This window comes from Haliotis rufescens, unplaced genomic scaffold (genome assembly GCF_023055435.1).
Source record: "Haliotis rufescens isolate VD_foot unplaced genomic scaffold, xgHalRufe1.0.p SCAF_12, whole genome shotgun sequence".
Taxonomy (NCBI): Eukaryota; Metazoa; Mollusca; class Gastropoda; order Lepetellida; family Haliotidae; genus Haliotis; species Haliotis rufescens.
In genome coordinates, this window is record NW_025963802.1 from 20346906 (window position 1) to 20364724 (window position 17819).

The following is a 17819-nucleotide window of genomic DNA, read 5'->3' on the forward strand; positions in this document are numbered from 1 at the left end:
AACCCATTCCAGCCTTTTAACAACATTTCAGCAGGGTCATCACTGATTGTGTTGGTCCTTTGCCAAAAACTAGGGCAGGAAGTCAGAACATGCCTACTATCATGTGTGCTTCCACAAGGTTTGCATAGGCTATTCCTTTGCGGACAATTATGTCTCAAGTTATAATCAAGGCATTGGTAAAGTTTTTCACCATGGTTGATTTGCCTAACACTATTCAGTCAGATCAGGGCACTAACTTCATGTCAGGTGTTTTTTCCAACAGGCAATGCTGTGCATTAGTTAGGCATAACAGGTTAATGCTATTGCATATACATCTTGAATCTCAAGGAGCTTTTGAGTAGTTTCATTGGACTCTTAAAAATATGATAAGGACTTGCTGTTTTTCGAATGAAAATGACTGTGATGAAGTCATTCATTTGTTGTGGTTTGCTGGGAGGGAGTCAGTTCAGGAGTGCTAGTTTGACCTATTGAAGGTGTCTTGGCAAATTCCACTGACTGAGCGTGCCAAGTGGGTCTCATCTTTTGTGACTCCTGATGGACTTTATCAATACAAAGTTATGCAATTTGGATTCAAGAAAGCTCCAGCCACCTTCTAGCGTCAATGACATTGCAGCCAATCTTGAGGGTGTCGAAGCCTACGTTCATGATGTCATCAGCCATTCCGCGAAGTGGGACAAACACCTGTGCCTTCTTCAAGAGACTCACTGAAGCCAAGTTAACTATTATTTTAGTGAAAAGTTAATTTGCACAGGCACATGTACAATTTTTAGGTCGTGTCATTGGCCAAGATCAGGTAAAGCCTGTTCAAGCAAAAGTGGAAGCTATTTCAAAATTCCAAGTTCCCATAAAATAATAAGGAACTGGGATTTCTGGGTATGGCTGGTTACTACCGTATATGTAGTAGCCCCTCTCACTTATTTGCTGGGCAAAATGATAAAATTTGTTTGGGACAATAATTGTCAGACTGCTTTTGAGAAAATTAAAGCCTTTCTCATGACTCATCTCAAAGCCCCAAACTGGGAAAAAACATTCAAATTGGCAGTAGATGTTAGTGACATTGGCGCTGGAGCTGTCCTGTTTATGCATCACTCCTCGATCATCATGTTTGTTATAAATCACAAACATTTGACAAACATCTGAAAATGATTCCACCATTGAAATAAAAACTCTTGCTTTATTAGCTATGCAACAAATTGAAGTGTACATACTTTGGTAGTACTTTTACTTGGTTTCTTATTCCAGTGTACTCTGACTACAATCCACTGACCTTTCTTCATAAAATGTGTAACAAAAGTCAAGGCCTAATGTGCTAGAGCCTGTCTTTGCAGGAATTTTATTTGGACATCAAGCATATCAAAGGCAACATTGTTGCTGTTGCATTATCACTAGTTCGTTGAATGTGATCAGTTTTGACTGCATACATGCAAACATGATCTGCATTTTTGTGACAATTTTGCATTATTATCCCCCGCCACGAAGTGGAAGGGGGATATAGGAATGGGTGCCTTCCGTCCGTCTGTCTGTCCGTCCGTCACATATGCCTTTTGATAGTTTGGGATTTTCCAAAAAATTATTTTTCGAGTTTCCATGGCAACGACCTCGATTTAGACTGAAATTGGGGGTAGTCCTCGTTTCCGGAGCAGATCTTGAAAACCGTACCATATTTATTCACCAAACTTGGCACATAGATAGATCTAGTGGTGAACTGGTGCCTTTTGATAGTTTGGGATTTTCCAAAAAAATATTTTTCGAGTATCCATGGCAACGACTTTGATTTAGACTGAAAATGGCGGTAGTCCTCGTTTCTGGAGCAGATCTTGAAAACCGTACCATATTTCTTCACCAAACTTGGCACAGAGATAGATGTAGTGGTGAACTGGTGCCTTTGGATAGTTTGGGATTTTCCAAAAAATTATTTTTCGAGGTTCCATGGCAACGACTTTGATTTAGACTGAAAATGGCGGTAGTCCTCGTTTCTGGAGCAGATCTTGAAAACCGTACCATATTTATTCACCAAACTTGACACATAGATAGATCTAGTGGTGAACTGGTGCCTTTTGATAGTTTAGGATTTTTAAAAACAATTTTTTCGAGGTTCCATGGCAACGACTTTGATTTAGACTGATTAAATGGCGGTAGTCCTCGTTTCCAGAGCAGATCTTGAAAACCGTACTATATTTCTTCATCAAACTTGGCACATAATGTCATCTCACAGTATTGAATACATTTCCTTTCTTGTCGGTAAGTTCTGCATTGCTTGTGGGTATGTTCCTCCAAAAGTGTCATGGACACAGTTGTTGCATTCACTGACGAACTTCATACAGAAACACAACTCATTACAAATAAAACAGTGTAACTGATCTTAAACCTACTCAACTGTATAAACAATATATATTCTTGTCAACCATACTCTGTACTTCACTTGCTTGATAATGGTGTTAGAACCTACACCGAAACCATCGCTCCTAAATGTAATAAAGAAGTTGTTGTCCATATGTCTCATCCTTACTCATTACAAATTCAGTAACATATTCTATCATAAACTGCAGATGGAAAAACAACACCAGTAATAACTTTTTTTTAGTGCTGCAATTAGGCCATTTACAAAAAGGCCCAGTGAACATAGTTCACAGGAGCTAGTGCATTGCACACACCCGACATGTCATACTGGCGGGGGATGTGAGTATTTCATGCTTGTTAGCATGTGTAATGTGTACTATTATTTTCTGTACTTGACAATTTTTGTAACTTGTATTAGCAAAGAAAGTTCTCAATATGTTCAAACTTTCTTTCTCTGAAGGGTGAGAGTGTTATTTGGCAGTGCAATTTGTTGTTAAACAATGCCTAATTATATTATGTTGTTTCTGCTGAGATTCAGTTGAAGTTTATAGCAATTTGTTTTGACAATAATTAGTAAGCAGTGGTGTGGAAGTTACTATATTTAGATGCTAGTGTAATCAAGTGTAAGGTAGAATTATCTGGAAACTTCTAATACAGCAAGGACTGATAAAGCACTAGAAAGTTTTGGATGCTAGTTAAACTAGATAAGGGGACGAGTGCATGCCTCTCTTATTTCACATATTACATATCACGCTACAGCAAGACAAGCCGTTGTGTGAAGAACACTGTTTACCCTGGGTATCTAGCCTTGGCCTATCTTGGTAGTTTGACAAATGTTGCTACTAGGTGAATATTATTTCCACTGCTTTTAGATTTGATACTGTCATCGAACTTGCACTGCCTTTGAAATTTGTACAGCAAATCTTGAGATCGTCAAAGCATATGTTGATGTCATCAACCATTCCATGGAACATAGCCCTTTGATACAGCTGATTGCTGGTGCCAGATATTTTTAACGTCATAAAGTATTTGACCAGTCACCATTGAGGCTTTCGCAGTTGCAATCGGGAAAACATATTATGTTGATATATACATGTATTAGTCAAAGTACAACAAATGTGACTTTTAACAATTCATAGTCTGGCATTTATGATATATTACACCATTCCCTGTGAACTAAAGTTTGTTTGAAAGTGTCTATGGCAGTAATCTTACCATCGTCATGTAAATATTGTGAGTTGGAAGCACCTATAAAATACAGTATCAAAACTTCTTTTGAGAACGTTCTCTGCCTCAAAGACAAGCAACCAGTTTTTGCAAGAATCCGTAGGACACGACCTTGCAACCTTTGCATTGTTAGCCCAACAGCAAACTGACGGAGCTACATCCACACTGTTAAGCTAAGTGTAAATTTACCTTGTCATGCTTGAGACGTCATGCAACTGAACGGAAAGGGTCAAATCGGTGACAGAGACTTACGAAGGTTATGGGTTGGCATGATGTCCCACTCCGTAATCTACAAGAGTGGTAAGGGATGAGCCGATATGGCGCAAATGACTCCAGGCCTGTTTGTCACAAAAAAAGTGTAGGAGGGAACACAGTAAGTACAATATTGCTAAAAGCGGCGTAAAACCATACTCACTCACTACAATCCATTCATCCCCATGAGTTAATTTGAAGAGAGGCAATCTGAAAGTTAAGATCCCAGTTGTCAAATACAATGATCACTAATACACTGAACAGCATTGAAAACGCACCAGCAATAAATCTTGAAATATTACAAAAACAACTTGAGCAATGACCGATTTTAATTAGAACAGACATAGACGGATTATTAAGAAAGATGACAAAGGAAACAGGAATACCACACAGTAATTACATTTACGTCATCAGTGTAAGGAAGACACATAGGGTTAAATTGAAAAGTCAATATCTTGTATGTCCGCCATTGGCAGCAACACAGGCCATGCAACGTCTTCTCATTGATCGAAAAAGTCTGCGAATAGTGTTCTGGGGCATTCCACTCTTGACGTAGTGTATCTTCAAGTTCTCTCAGGCTCTGTACTTGTGGACGACGTTAGAGGCGTTGGCCCAGGTAATCCCATAGATGTTCAATTGGCGATAGATCGGGGGACAGGGCTGGCCATGGAAGCAGAGGCACATTATTGTTCGCAAGGTACTGTGTTGAAACACGTGCTGTGTGCGCTCTTGCATTATCTTGCTGGAAGGTGTGCATATCCTGGTGCTGATGAAAGAATGGAATGACGTGATTTGCCAATATGTTATTCCTGTAGTAAAGGGCATTAACTCTTCCATGACAAACATGGAGCTCTGTTCGATGGTTATGACTGATGCCGCCCCACACCATGACACTCCCTCCCCCCCCATCGATCTGTCTGTACAACGCAGTCATTGTGGTAACAATCTCCACGTCGACGCCACACTCGCAGTCGAACGATAGCATTCCGTAAATGAAAACGGGACTCCTCAGAGAACAGCACACCATGCCACTGCCGCAATCTCCAATGACAATGCCTTTTGGCCCAACGCGGACGTTCATTTCGATGTCGATCAGTGTGTATGGGTTCAACATATGGACGTCGAGCACGTAGTCCTGCTGAGCGGAGACAACAACGTACGGTGTCAGCCCTGTTGGCCTTGTACGGTTGCTGCAGTCCTGGTAGCCGGAAGTGTACAATCACGAAGATGCCGACGAACAATATGGCGATCCTGATGTGGTGTAGTTACACGACGTTGACCCGGACGTGGTCGATCTCTGGTGGTTCTTGTCTGCTGGTATCTGCTCAGTAGCCTGAGGACTGTTGAATGATGGCATTGAAACCGTTCTGCAATGACTCTACTTGACGTACCAACTTGAAGCATGCCCAAGGCACGTTCACGTTCCTCTGCTGTTAAACTTTGCATTTCTTGTGTCAGTACCCTTTACGTCTGCAGCATCAAGTGATGTGGCTTTTTAAAGTCTTTTTTTTATAGCCCTATTCTGCATGCTTCCCGTGAAACAAAACACGTTTTCCATGATGTGCACGCAATTTGTTGCGTTTTGGCAATGTCGCTCATAAAAAAATTAGGAATGTGTTCTTCTTCATGCTTCGTCCAGAACGTTGTATATTACTCATTCACTTATATATTTTCATATGACTTAAGCCCGGATAAAAATACATCCATTTTCATGGTGGTGCGTTTTCAATGCTGTTCAGTATATATCAACAACAAACAAATATACAAGCTCATTTGCTAAGCAACCGTAAACCAGGTTGTATCCCAAAACAACTACATGCCACAATCTCTACATGCAAACATGGAATGATGAGAAATATCTGTTTTACCGCTGTTCTATTTTTCTCCTTTGGTGGGAACGGTCCCGAGGAGTGTTGATGGATGTTCATGTATTTTCCGTTGTACTGACATGAATGAGGTGAACGCGGACTTCTTTGTTGGGAACTGATTTAGGTAATCCAACACCAACCTGGAATTTCCTAATACCCAATTCTGATATATCTGTAAACCCAAGGTGTCTCCTTGGGAAGTGATGAAGATTTTTACCAGGTGTCAATGTCCATTTGCTGGATTAAGTGTGAGACAAGCCCTGTGAGGTTTAAAAATTTCATCATTAATTGTACATGTGCTATTACACCAGCCTTTGTAGTTTGTCCACAGTGGGTAATATCTCGAAAAGAGCATCTTCGAGCTGTCCCATCAAGATATCAATAGATTGAGGCATTGTACACACAGACCATTTGTTATTCCTGGTAGTGTAATATGCATTTTAGATCTATAAATAACATCAATATTTGCTAAACCCACTACTGTCGTGGATGCCAGTACTGCCTCCTTTGTGGCTCACTTTCCAAATATATTCCTGAATTTTAGGATAAGTGAAAAATTTTCAGGCGTTCCAAGCTAGCAGCCCATGTTTTTTTGTGCAATTTAGCATTGGTATTCAGGTTACTGTTGTGGCAGAAAGTGTCATGTGATGACCATGCTCTTAAAAAGTGAACACTTTTTCACGTGCGTCATTGCACAAGTGAATTGAGTTCAGGTGCTGCATTATGGTGTGACAAACTTTCAAAATTAATATTGCACAGCGTCATATTTTAGGTTTCAGTGTATGCTCAAATAATTAGGTTTTGCTAAAAAATTTGGTTCAGTAGAGATTTACAACAGAATGAAAAATGAATATTGCATTGGATTAATCTGCATTTCAGGAAGTTTTGAAATCCATGTTGTAATTTGTTGAATGACCTTGATGTTTTCTGTTGTCACAATTGTTGAATTGAATGACCTTCACTTGGAATGAATTTGTTGCAGACTAGAACTGTCAAACAAATTTCAATGAGGGATAAATTTCATCTCTCTTGTTTGAGAAGATTTTTGTTTGAGGGAAATAATGGGGATGCGGACTTGCCATGTTATAAAGTGCAAAACTATTGCTTGAGTATCGGTTCTTCGTACAAGTGATGGGACTGTAGTACAACATGTAAATGTACTGCCCTTGGTACATTTTTATTAAGCACTATTTTTGTTTTTTCAGGGCACAGTATTGAACAAGTTTCCTATTGAGGCTGGTGTGATGGAGCCATCTCAAAGAATAATACCAATCTTGCCAGGTATGCACAAAGACTGAGGTCATACACATTTTTATAAGCTATCAATCTGACTGAACAAAAAAAGCAAAAAGAAATACAGAGCATCACAAGAATCTGAATTGAAACAAGTATCACAATCCTTCAAATACCTTAACTCTATTACATCATAGCCAATATTCTTGCAATTTGGTTAACATCACACTAAATAAAACTTCAGATTTTCAACAGACGTCCTCTTCACTGGTAAGTCATCCTGATGAGTTCATAGGAATACCTCATGGCATGCCAAAGTCTCAGCTTTGGGTCGAAGGGCAAAGGTGTGCTTATGGGATACCGTGGCGTCCGTCGTCCGTCAACAATTTATTCAAACGACTTCTTCTTCTGAAACACTAATTGGAAATTAACGAAATTTGACTGGAAGCATTCCTAGGTGGTGGGGACGACATCTTCTCTGGAACTAAGAGATAGATATCAACCATATATTGTTGGAAGCATTCTCCGGTGGTGAGAATTCAAAATTGCACAAAGGGAAAGGCTGATCATCCCCCAAGGGGCTGCGGGCCGAAATAGGGGTAATTTGACGTTATTGCTTTAAACGACTTCCTCTCTGGAACTTAGAGATAGTTATCAACCATATTTGGTTGGAAGCGTTCTCCAATGGTGGCGATTCCAACTAGAGGAAAGGAGGGGCTGAACCCTACCCCCACCCCCGGAAGCTAAGAGGCGGGGCTGGAAAGAGTTTATAACTTGGACACAGTTAAGATCCCCACCGTATAACCATATGTTGGTTGGTTGTTTTGTTGTTGAATGCCGCACTCAGCAATATTCCAGCTGATATGATATGATGGCGGTCTGAAAATAATCGAGTCTGGACCAAACAATCCAGTGACTGCTTTCATGAGCATGGATTCACTCAATTTGGATCGATGACATATATCAACCCAGTCAGCGAGCCTGACCACACGATCCCGTTAGTTGCCTCTTACGACAAGCATAGTCGCCTTTTACAGCAAGCATGTGTTGCTGAAGACCTATTTAGTCCAGTAATTAAAGGTTTATTTTTCATGAAGGTTCGACAAAATTGACGGAAAAGGTTTTTTAACACATTTCACTGCCTTGATAGGTCTACTTTAAAAAAAAAAATAGTTTACCAAAATTTGACTTGGGGAAACACCCAAAATAGGTCAAATCCAAGATGGCCGCCATCAATACAAACGAAAATCGAAAAAGTAAAAAAAAATGAATCAATCAAAATCTAAACATGGATGATGACTCTAATTTTAATCAACTTCATAGGATCAAGACAGGAGAATATATATTTAACAATTTTGAATTGAAATCTTACACAGAAATAAATTACGGCTGCCCGAAATGTGAAAAAATGCAATTGTTCCATATCGGACTACAAAATACTTAACACGGGATAATAAAGAGGGAATAACCCTGCAATACTACAGTTTACAAGTCAAACTTACTATCAGTTTAAATGTCTAAAGTTCAAGACAGTCTTTATATTCACACTCATATACTGGACATGAAGAGACGATTATTCAGTAATGTCAGAAAAGTCATGACTTGGTTCATTTGAACATGTCATCCCTTTGCGTTGTCCCCATGCTGAGGTATATTGTAGACAAAACAATTCTGCATGAGCATGTGTTTTCATCACACTTTCCAGTGCAATTGTATCTGATTATTTTCAACAGATATTTAGGAGTGACAGCTTGGTGCCTTGTGATTGGTTTCAATATAGTGCCCTTGTTGCTCTTGTGAAGCGTCCAGCCCCATTCTGTCGCATCCATATTGTTGCCTAGCCAGGTCTGCACTTGGAGTCAGACTCGTTGGCTGGGCAATCTGGCAGCATCTGATGTCGGTGGAAGGTGTCGAAGGGGTAGGTAATTTGAGTTTGATACATACCTTCTCAGTGAATTTTGTCAGAAATGATCTTTGTACTTGTCTGAAGAAAGATGGCCTCATGGTATCGGGTCTGAAGTGATATTGCAACAGGATGAGAAGGTCTGTGTCATTCCCTACCACTACCACAGGCTGTGTTTGAGCCAATGTACAGGCAGACATTGCAATGTCATAGTCAGCATCTCCGGATGAGTGTTTAATCTGAAAACCCACCTTTTTCGATTTTTGACCCCAACAGACTGATGAATTTCTGTTTGTTTCTTTCATTTTCAGAATCATGTCTGCTGTGAAATCCACATCCACTCCAATCTCACTTCCAGTTCTTCTCTGATGGGTCTCATCCTTGGTCGAAAAACACCACAATAACCATCAAACACAATAAGAGCATTGCAGAAGTGGTTCCTCAAGAAATGAGCCCGCACAGCTTGTGACACTGATTTGCCGGACAACATCTGATCTGTACTACCCTCTGAATATACTTGAGTGATGATCTTCTTTAACCCAGATCCAGCCATCAGATTCCCAACTGTACCCACAAAACTCATCTAAGTATGGAATCCCCCCCAAGACCAGGGCTATTTGATGCAAGGGGCTCTCAGCTGGCCGTGATTCGATGATCATGTATGCAATTCACCAAAGTTGCTGGTCGATTGTAATAACCGGTGTGATTCCATGTCGTCTGGCATGTTTGGAAATATACTCCAGCGTTGATCTGACACAGGATTTGACACTTGGTGTCACGTTGATAATCGACACGAATATCTCAGAGCTCTTCCTGGGGTATGGAATGTCAAAATGGAGCAACTGCATGCAAATGGAACACAGTGGTCAACACCCACAGATGTGGCGCACTCCACAAAATATCTAGTTTGATATTCTTTTCATCAAGACAGAAGTCACCAATTGGTGGATAGATAATGTTCGCCAGCACTGCCTTTGGATTTCTTTGTGAGAATAGTTTGACACTGTTGATTTTTTTAACATCATCCAAGTCCACCTTAACTCTTGGTACCCTCCGTTTCACCATCTCGCCCATGGCATGGATTGAGCCAGTGCCATCAAACCTTTTGCTGACATGATCTATATAACCAGCCTGGTATTGCACGAATGTATCTGCAATGTCTCTGATTAGGTGAACACCATGAGTGGTCACCGAGAATTTTCTAAATTTACGAGGAGCTGAAACCGAGTTGACTTATCATATCCACTAAATTACAATGACCATATTTGTGTTATAGTGTGATACTTTGTCAAACTTGTCGAGGAGGCAGAAATGATGGGGACATGTCGAATGCATTATTGCCTGACCCAATGACGCAGTATGGGGTTTACTGTTTCAGCTCTTGATGATGCTTGAAGGAGGATGCGTAATGCATGTGGGAGGTAATCAAGATTGGTGTCAATCAATGCCATCTGCTCATTGTCGAGATACACATCAACATGTTTCGACATGGTCTCTACCTGCGTATGAACGTATCCTCCCCCAACTTTAATCAAACTGTCCATGTCAGATTTGTCCACCTTTGCAACATTTTCATATGCTGTAAGAGATGCAATGTTAGGTTGTTGCCTGATTGTAGTTATGAATACCTTGTTCCCATAGTAATTCATGAATTCCCTTTTCAGCTGAGATGTAGTGTGTAGTTGATCATCACTCAGTGCACTCACTGACTTCATAATGTGATGCAAATTGTCCAAAGGAATCGTTTCATCATCATTCTCTTCCAAGTAATAAATGGCAATCTCAATTGCTGTCATCTTGGACATACACTTCAGTCGATCAAGTCTCCGTTTCTTTGGTGGAGCCTCCTCATGTTCAATATAAGCTGCAGGTATACTTGTCCTTCTCCGAAAATTCTTATCACAAGCATGGTGATGGATAGCTTCTTCAGCTGGTAGATCGTATATGGGCACGATACTTGACTGTTCTATCTTGGCCCAATCATCTTGCCTGTTGACACAGTATGTTGCAGACATATGTTGAGTAACTCAAGAGCCATCGCACGGCTGAAGTACACTTCTATATGGATGTTTGTATGCAACATCCTGGTCAATACAAGTACCACATAGAAAACAGTGAGTTTTAATATTTAAGGCTTAAACATATGATCGAAGAGTTTTCAGCTACTTTGATTGCCTTTGGATTTATATGCATCCTTCGACACTGTCTGTGTACCAACAGGCTACAGTTGTATATGATGTCTGGTGCATCTAATTTGTGCAGTCTGTTTGCGTTATTAATGCTACAGCAGCATTTTGCTGTCAACTTCACATAAACCTGGGGTTTGTCCAGGTTAACTGGTTCAATACATAGCAAACAAGTCGCCATCTGTGATCTACATAGGACACCTTCAGTTGAGAATAGTCACCTGCGAATAGTAACAGTTGATAGAAATATGGTTGACATGTGTACAGATACAAATGTTGCTTTTCCGATTATAGCAAATGATTTTTGTGCTAAATGTCTTGATTATATCTTCTGAATTAACTTTTAATAAAGTTTCTGAGAAGCTAATACCATTTGAGAAAAATAACTGCTTCCCGGAGTTTGGGTTATCTCCCTTGATTTTCCTTGAAACAAATGTTGATTTTAATTTTAAGGCTCTGTTTTAAATTTTATATTTATATTTGTTCATATTTTCATCAGTTATTTCTCTCTAGAGCCAATCAACTATATATTATACAAGTTTTCATTTTAGCTATAAAAGAAAAATAGCTTATACATACCTTTATGTTTTGAGGTCTATCTTTAAAACATTGTATGCTCGGCCGCCATTTTGAAGAAGTTTTTTCAATTATATTTGTTTCTAACTTGATTATTTAAGTGAAGACAATAAACGGTATGATTTTATATGTAAAACGTCAACATTATGATAAATCGGTTCATGTTCTGCAAGAATTACCGATATTAACAAATTTATGTACTTTTTCGTCATTTTGAAGCATTATTTAAAATTTCTATGTGAATTTTCCTTTCAAAATTATTAAATATACATTTCTTTGCATTTATCCTGGCAAGCTAATATAGATAGACTCATCATAAATGTTTTTATTGTTATTGGTTCCACGTTTATGACTATTATTACTTTTGTTGGCGGCCATCTATGATTTGACCTATTTTCGGATGGTTCCCCATGTCCGATTTTGGTAAACTATTTTTTATTTTAATGTATAGGTGCCAAGGCACCAAAATCAAGTAATAAACCTTTTCCGTCAATTTTGTTGAACCTGGACCTTTTAATTACTGGACTATATTCTACTCTGGATCTTCACCGGTCTATAACCTATAAGAGGAATGCACATATGCCACCAGGACTGGCCCTTCTGTTCATCTGTCCGGCATACCGTAACCATAACATGCAAACTGATATTATCCCCACCCTATAATAAACAGATACATTGTATATATTTGTATGTTATGAAGAGAGTTATACCTTTGATATGATTTATCCTGGATCATAACATGGAAACGGTTCAGATCTTTATGCTACATTTGTATGTAGAGAAATACACGTTCATGCTGTCAGATTCATGCTGTCCACCCATTTTAAATGCTAAATTACGAAATATTTGCAGTATTATATACATGTACAATGCAAATGTATATTTTGTCATGATTGCGTAAATATCCAGGTGAGCGATACAGGGCCTATGGGCCTCTTGTTTAAACATGCAGTCAAATCTCGTTAATCCTACAGTTGGCTTTATCCAACACAAATTATGGGAACAGTGCTATTTAGACACTTTAATCCGACAGTCTCGCACTCCGACTCTGACACACCTAATTTGAAATGAATTACCGAAATCACTCATTAATCATTCTCGTTAATCCGACACAGTGATCAGCGTACTTCGTGCTGATCTGCTTCCGCAAGTACACAGCCCATGTTTTGATGCAAGACGAGTCGGCGCATTACAATGGTTGTGGAGGTAGACTTGCTTAACTATTAAAAATTAATGCTTTAAATAAACAAAACAGAATACAAGTTCTCACTACCACTGAGGACATCCCATTACAGCTCAAGACAGAACAACCTTTTGTGAACTTTGACAGACCAATAACATGACTAACAGAAGAACATGATTAGAAAACATATTCCGCTTGCAATGTAACATGACTATGAATATTTCATTTTTTATTTTTTTATTACAGCATGTTTGTGTTATTATCTATCGTGTAGTTGTCTGATTTTCGATCACAAATGTTGATACTACTTAATTTCATTTATCTGACATACTCATTCATCCTTGCCTACAAATCAACAACAGGACGATTTCCTATATGCTGCGAAAACTTGTGCATCTGGCATTACATGGGTTTGACAGGACTATGACAATCTGGCAGGGATACTTCTTTTCTGCATGATCATGGCTAATGTACTGATGGCTCAGCAAGATGCTACAATCATTACCCCCAGGCCTGAACGCTCAGATTTCGCCACACACCATCCACACCACGACTCTGCCTCAGCCTTCATGCATCAGCAAGGTTGCGATTGATACAGCTAACTCACACTAAGACGGATGACAATCCGCCGTTACTCAATTACCAGTTACCATCTCACCCAGAGATACCAATTGTTATCTTAGGTCCCATCAAAAAATCCTATCTCACACAGCCCATCACATTTCACCTGTTGATTCCATCTGGGAAGGGCTAAGTTGGCCACTGCACTAGCCAACTCATATATGAACGGTGGTTTCTATTCTGAAGAATTCCTTGTTCCAAAAAATACATGAAAAAAAGTACGGAAATACTTTCACATTATTTACAGACAGCAATCCACTTACTTACGTGCTCACCACAGCCAAACTCGATGTTACTGGTCATCATTGGTTAGCTGAACTTGCAGCTTATAACTTTAACATTGTGTAGTGCCGATGCAGATTGTCCAGGCTACCAGGGATATCAAGAGAGGAAGAGGTTCCTAGAGAATCGTTCAAGGCTGCGTTTAATGTAATCCATTCTCAACCCTGTGTAGAATCCCTGTGCCTATCAGCTGTCATAAATATTGACCTGTTCAAAGGACCATACATCCAGTCTCCAGTCATGACCAACAGAGACTGGAGGAAGGCACAGTATCAGGATCCAACCCTCCGACCATGGATAGCCAGTGTGAGATCTGGTCTTAAGCCAGAGAAAGCGATGATTCCACCTGCAAAGAACGATGCATCCCTGTTCAAGGCTACAGCTGGTACTCCCTGCCTCCTGTGTAGAAAGAGCCATGATAGGATGCAATGACGAAGTGGAACCCTGGAAGAGACCTCACCCTATCACTGCTACGGGAAGGATTCTTCTGGCCAAGTATGTCAGAGTACCTCTTGTGAGTATCAACACCAGCCAACCTCTGGAGTTAGTGTGTATTGACTTCCTTTCACTGGAATCTTCCCGAGGATATGAGAATGTGTTCGTAATTACAGACCACTTTACAAGGTATGCCATGGCAATTCCCACACAGAACCAGACAGCCAAGACAACTGCGAAGGCCTTCTACACCCACAACACTATGGAATGCCACAGCATCTCCACGCGGACCAAGGAGCATCTTCGAGGGCAACCTTGTGAAGGAATTGTGCGACTTACTACTGAACATTAAGAAGTCTTAAAACAAAACTACATGAACATTAGTCATTTTAGGAGGTCTCCAATAGTGGACGACATCCTCCATTACTGAGATAATTTACAGATAACCTCCAATAGTTCAACCTCCATTAGTTGAATAATTTACAGTACATTAGTAACGCACAAGCTCTGCGTTTTCAGTCATGCAGGTGGTAGGTTTGTTTCGGGAGAGACAAACTGACAGTCTACGTATATTATAAGACAAAGACAACAAAACAAATGATTTCAGAAATATTTATCCTGAACATAAATTCAAAATTTCACAGAAAATGTTGTGCCGTCACCAAGTTTCATTGTGAAATTGCGTCTGTCACTTGTGTAGGGAGCCTGTTCGCCTTTTGATGGGCCAAGCGTCGGTCTTGTCGATGGTTGATTGCCTGGCGGATCAAAGATTGCGGCATCAATAACAGGGGGACCAGTTACAGAAGCACTGGGACGTCTTGATTTTCTCTGCACGATTGAGTCTACTGTATCCGCCATTTCCTTGGACGTCCTCTGATAAAAGAAAAGCTTATTTTGCTTGATTATATCACATAAACATTTAATTTTGCATTATATCAAAATGCAACTTTTATTTCCTCGTCATCTTAGTTTTAGTAGTACAACGGGGGCTTGTCACGCAAAAAATAGCAGCTCCAAGATATATATAGTATACTGACAGTGGGTGTGACCACTGAATATATAGAAATATTATTTGGGATTCGAACCCCGGGGATGTTGATCCGAAGTCTGGCGATTGCTAAAATGCATTATCGCGTCATCTAACATCCACGGTAATGTTGCAACTACAAGCAGATTAGAAAACGCAATATACCACATTTAAAAATTGTGGGAAATACACAAACGTATAGGTAAAGTTTAGACCTTGTAACTTCGAATTGCAATCGATTTATGTCCCGTCTTCTCGGCAATTAGCTGTTCGTCTACTCCGCTGTCGTAAAGCCGAGTTGCTGTTGTAGCTCTGAGGGAGTGATTTGTGTAAAATCCGCTGAACCCAACGGCCTTACAGAGACAGCTGACAGTTGACCGGAGTGGATGAATCCCAACGGCCTCATCAGCAAACCAAACCTTGCCTGCAGTGTATCGTAACGGGCGCAAATAGAAGGCGTCACACTTTCCATGTACTGGTCTGAAAACAAAGTGAACTGTCATCAATTCATGCAGCTGGCCGTACAAAGTACATAGTGCATAAGAACATTAGAACGTAAGGTAAAGTCATCCAAAATATGTTAATCAGGTGCACATTACGTTACACAGACAGGTAGAACTCGCTGACTGACAGACATATAGAACTCGCAGACACAAACGTCGCATAGGAACTACCTCTTCCTTTTCACAATATTAGTTGTGAACTTGTGAGAGAATTATATTTACCTTAATGACATATACTTTTGGTACAGTCTGACGAGGCATCTTCCAGGGTTTTCCTCATTACTAGAGATGGTCACGTGTTTCCTTTCAACCTTCCTGTGCTTCAGCCCCCTCTGTTCGTTTTGGAAATGTCCTCAGTATATTTCAATTGTTTGACGCCATTGCTTGACATCAACAACTGTAACTGTGAATTTGAACCACTGCGTAGGTATCTGTGTTCATCTCCTGCCCTAAGAGCAAAGTTCAACCCGATTAAATAGACGAGGGTGTCCAAGAGCTTCTGTGGTGTATCTTCTCCGAGTATACCTGTTTCCCAAAGTACATCTTCCTGCTGTTCAGTGATGACATCCGCTTGTCGTTTTTCAACCCCTATCCCTTTTCGAGCTAGTAATTTCATCTTTGCATCAAGAACGGATCGCATACCGGTGTAACAAGATGACTCAAAGAAATTGACGACAACCCCATTCCTTCTTAAGTAATACTGAAGAGAAGACACAATTTCGTACAGAGTGTTGCCGCGGTACTCTTCACGCTTTTGGTTTCGAACCTCCGACAGAAATAACATCAGTGTTCTGTTCAGATCATTTTCGTCTTCAGCTAACGATACTATGTTTTGATTTGCTATTGGAATTTCATTATTACTGCGTTTTTGCCTCTCAACAACCCAATTTTTGAAAATATTCAAAGCCCATCTACTCTTATGTTCAGTGTTCACAGAGTATGCCGAATCGCACAAATGCACCATATCCGTTTCAGAAAGGGGAGTACCGAACCGAAGCTTTTCATTGTCTAGATTGGTTCCCAACTGTGTAACCTGTACGGCTTTCTCAAAACTTTCATTGTCACCTTTTAACGAATCTAGTATTTCGGAATGTAACTGTCTCTTAGACACCCGTGTGCCAATAATTCCTGATTCTTCTATCATCTGACTTGCCAAGTATAGTTCGGTGTCGCAATTATCATCAAAGTTATCCTGACTTGTATTATACGGTGCAGTGTCAGTGTTCTCATCAGAAAATAACCGGCCTAATTCAAAATTCTGACAATAATCTTCTTGAAAGTTATCCATATAAAGCAATGTTTCAAAATGAGAGTTCACAACCACATCAGACTGATTACAAAATGTGTTCTGAGTCACGAACAATTCATCACCACAATCCGACATGTTGTCTCCCATACGGACCAAATTTCTTTCCACGACTCGTATGCATGTGGTCCTCCAATAGTTTAGCACGTGCATTGCTCCGTTTCATCGAGTCGATCATAATCATTTGATCGAGGAAGTGATGATACACGTGACCTCCATTAGTATCGCACGATAATTATGTGAGTACATTAGTTTGGTGGACAGTTTTGGAGAGAGTTTTGTTTTAAGTAGGAGAATGTCCTCAAACTCGCTATTAGTTTCGCACGTGAAGCAGGTTGGAGGCCGTTAGGCCGACAACCTGCTTCACGTGCGAAACTAATAGCGAGTTTTCGGACATTCTCCTTCACATATCACCCTATGGGTAACGGCATGTGTGAGATATTCAACAGGACCCTCAGTGACATGCTAGGCACCCTCAAACCTGACAAGAATGGGATTGGAAGAATTATGTGGGACCTTTTGTTCATGCTTACAACTGCATCCACCATGAGACCACTGGCCAGACACCCTTCTTCCATATTTGGACATGAACTAAGATTACCAATCAACCTTGCTTTTGGAATGGAGAAAACAGAAGAATTGAAGCTTTGTTTGGAAACTGGTGTGACTGAAGATCAAATATAAACATTTCAAATTCTCTCTGGAAAAAGTAACGATGTTGACACAGCGATAGAAACTAACAGTTTTAGTCCACTAGTCCTTACTAGTCTAAAACAGTTTGGCAAGGATTAAGGTACTGATGCCAATTTCCAACACTGTGACATGTTGGGAGATGGTTGTACTCTCCAGTTCTCTTCCAATGTCAAAACAGATGTCT

The 17819-nt window shown here is 40.1% G+C and overlaps 2 protein-coding genes across 6 annotated transcripts in view; one reads left to right on the forward strand and one right to left on the reverse strand.

Annotated features, from left to right (window-relative positions):
- The window catches only part of LOC124149999 (SH3 and PX domain-containing protein 2A-like), a 321507-nt gene that overhangs the window by 55666 nt on the left and 248022 nt on the right, over positions 1-17819 (forward strand). For all 5 annotated transcript variants that reach the window (XM_046521873.2, XM_046521871.2, XM_046521872.2 and 2 more), the window contains exon 4: positions 6893-6968. In XM_046521873.2, the coding sequence (XP_046377829.1) occupies positions 6893-6968 (76 nt within the window). The remainder of the gene's footprint in view (positions 1-6892; positions 6969-17819) is intronic.
- LOC124150000 (uncharacterized protein KIAA1958-like) lies at positions 14731-17257 on the reverse strand. Its single transcript, XM_046521875.2, has 2 exons — positions 15349-17257; positions 14731-14979 (listed from the first exon to the last, which is right to left on the reverse strand). Exon 1 carries the CDS (start codon positions 17093-17095, stop codon positions 15959-15961), a length of 1137 nt encoding a protein of 378 aa, XP_046377831.2. The 5' UTR covers positions 17096-17257; the 3' UTR covers positions 14731-14979; positions 15349-15958.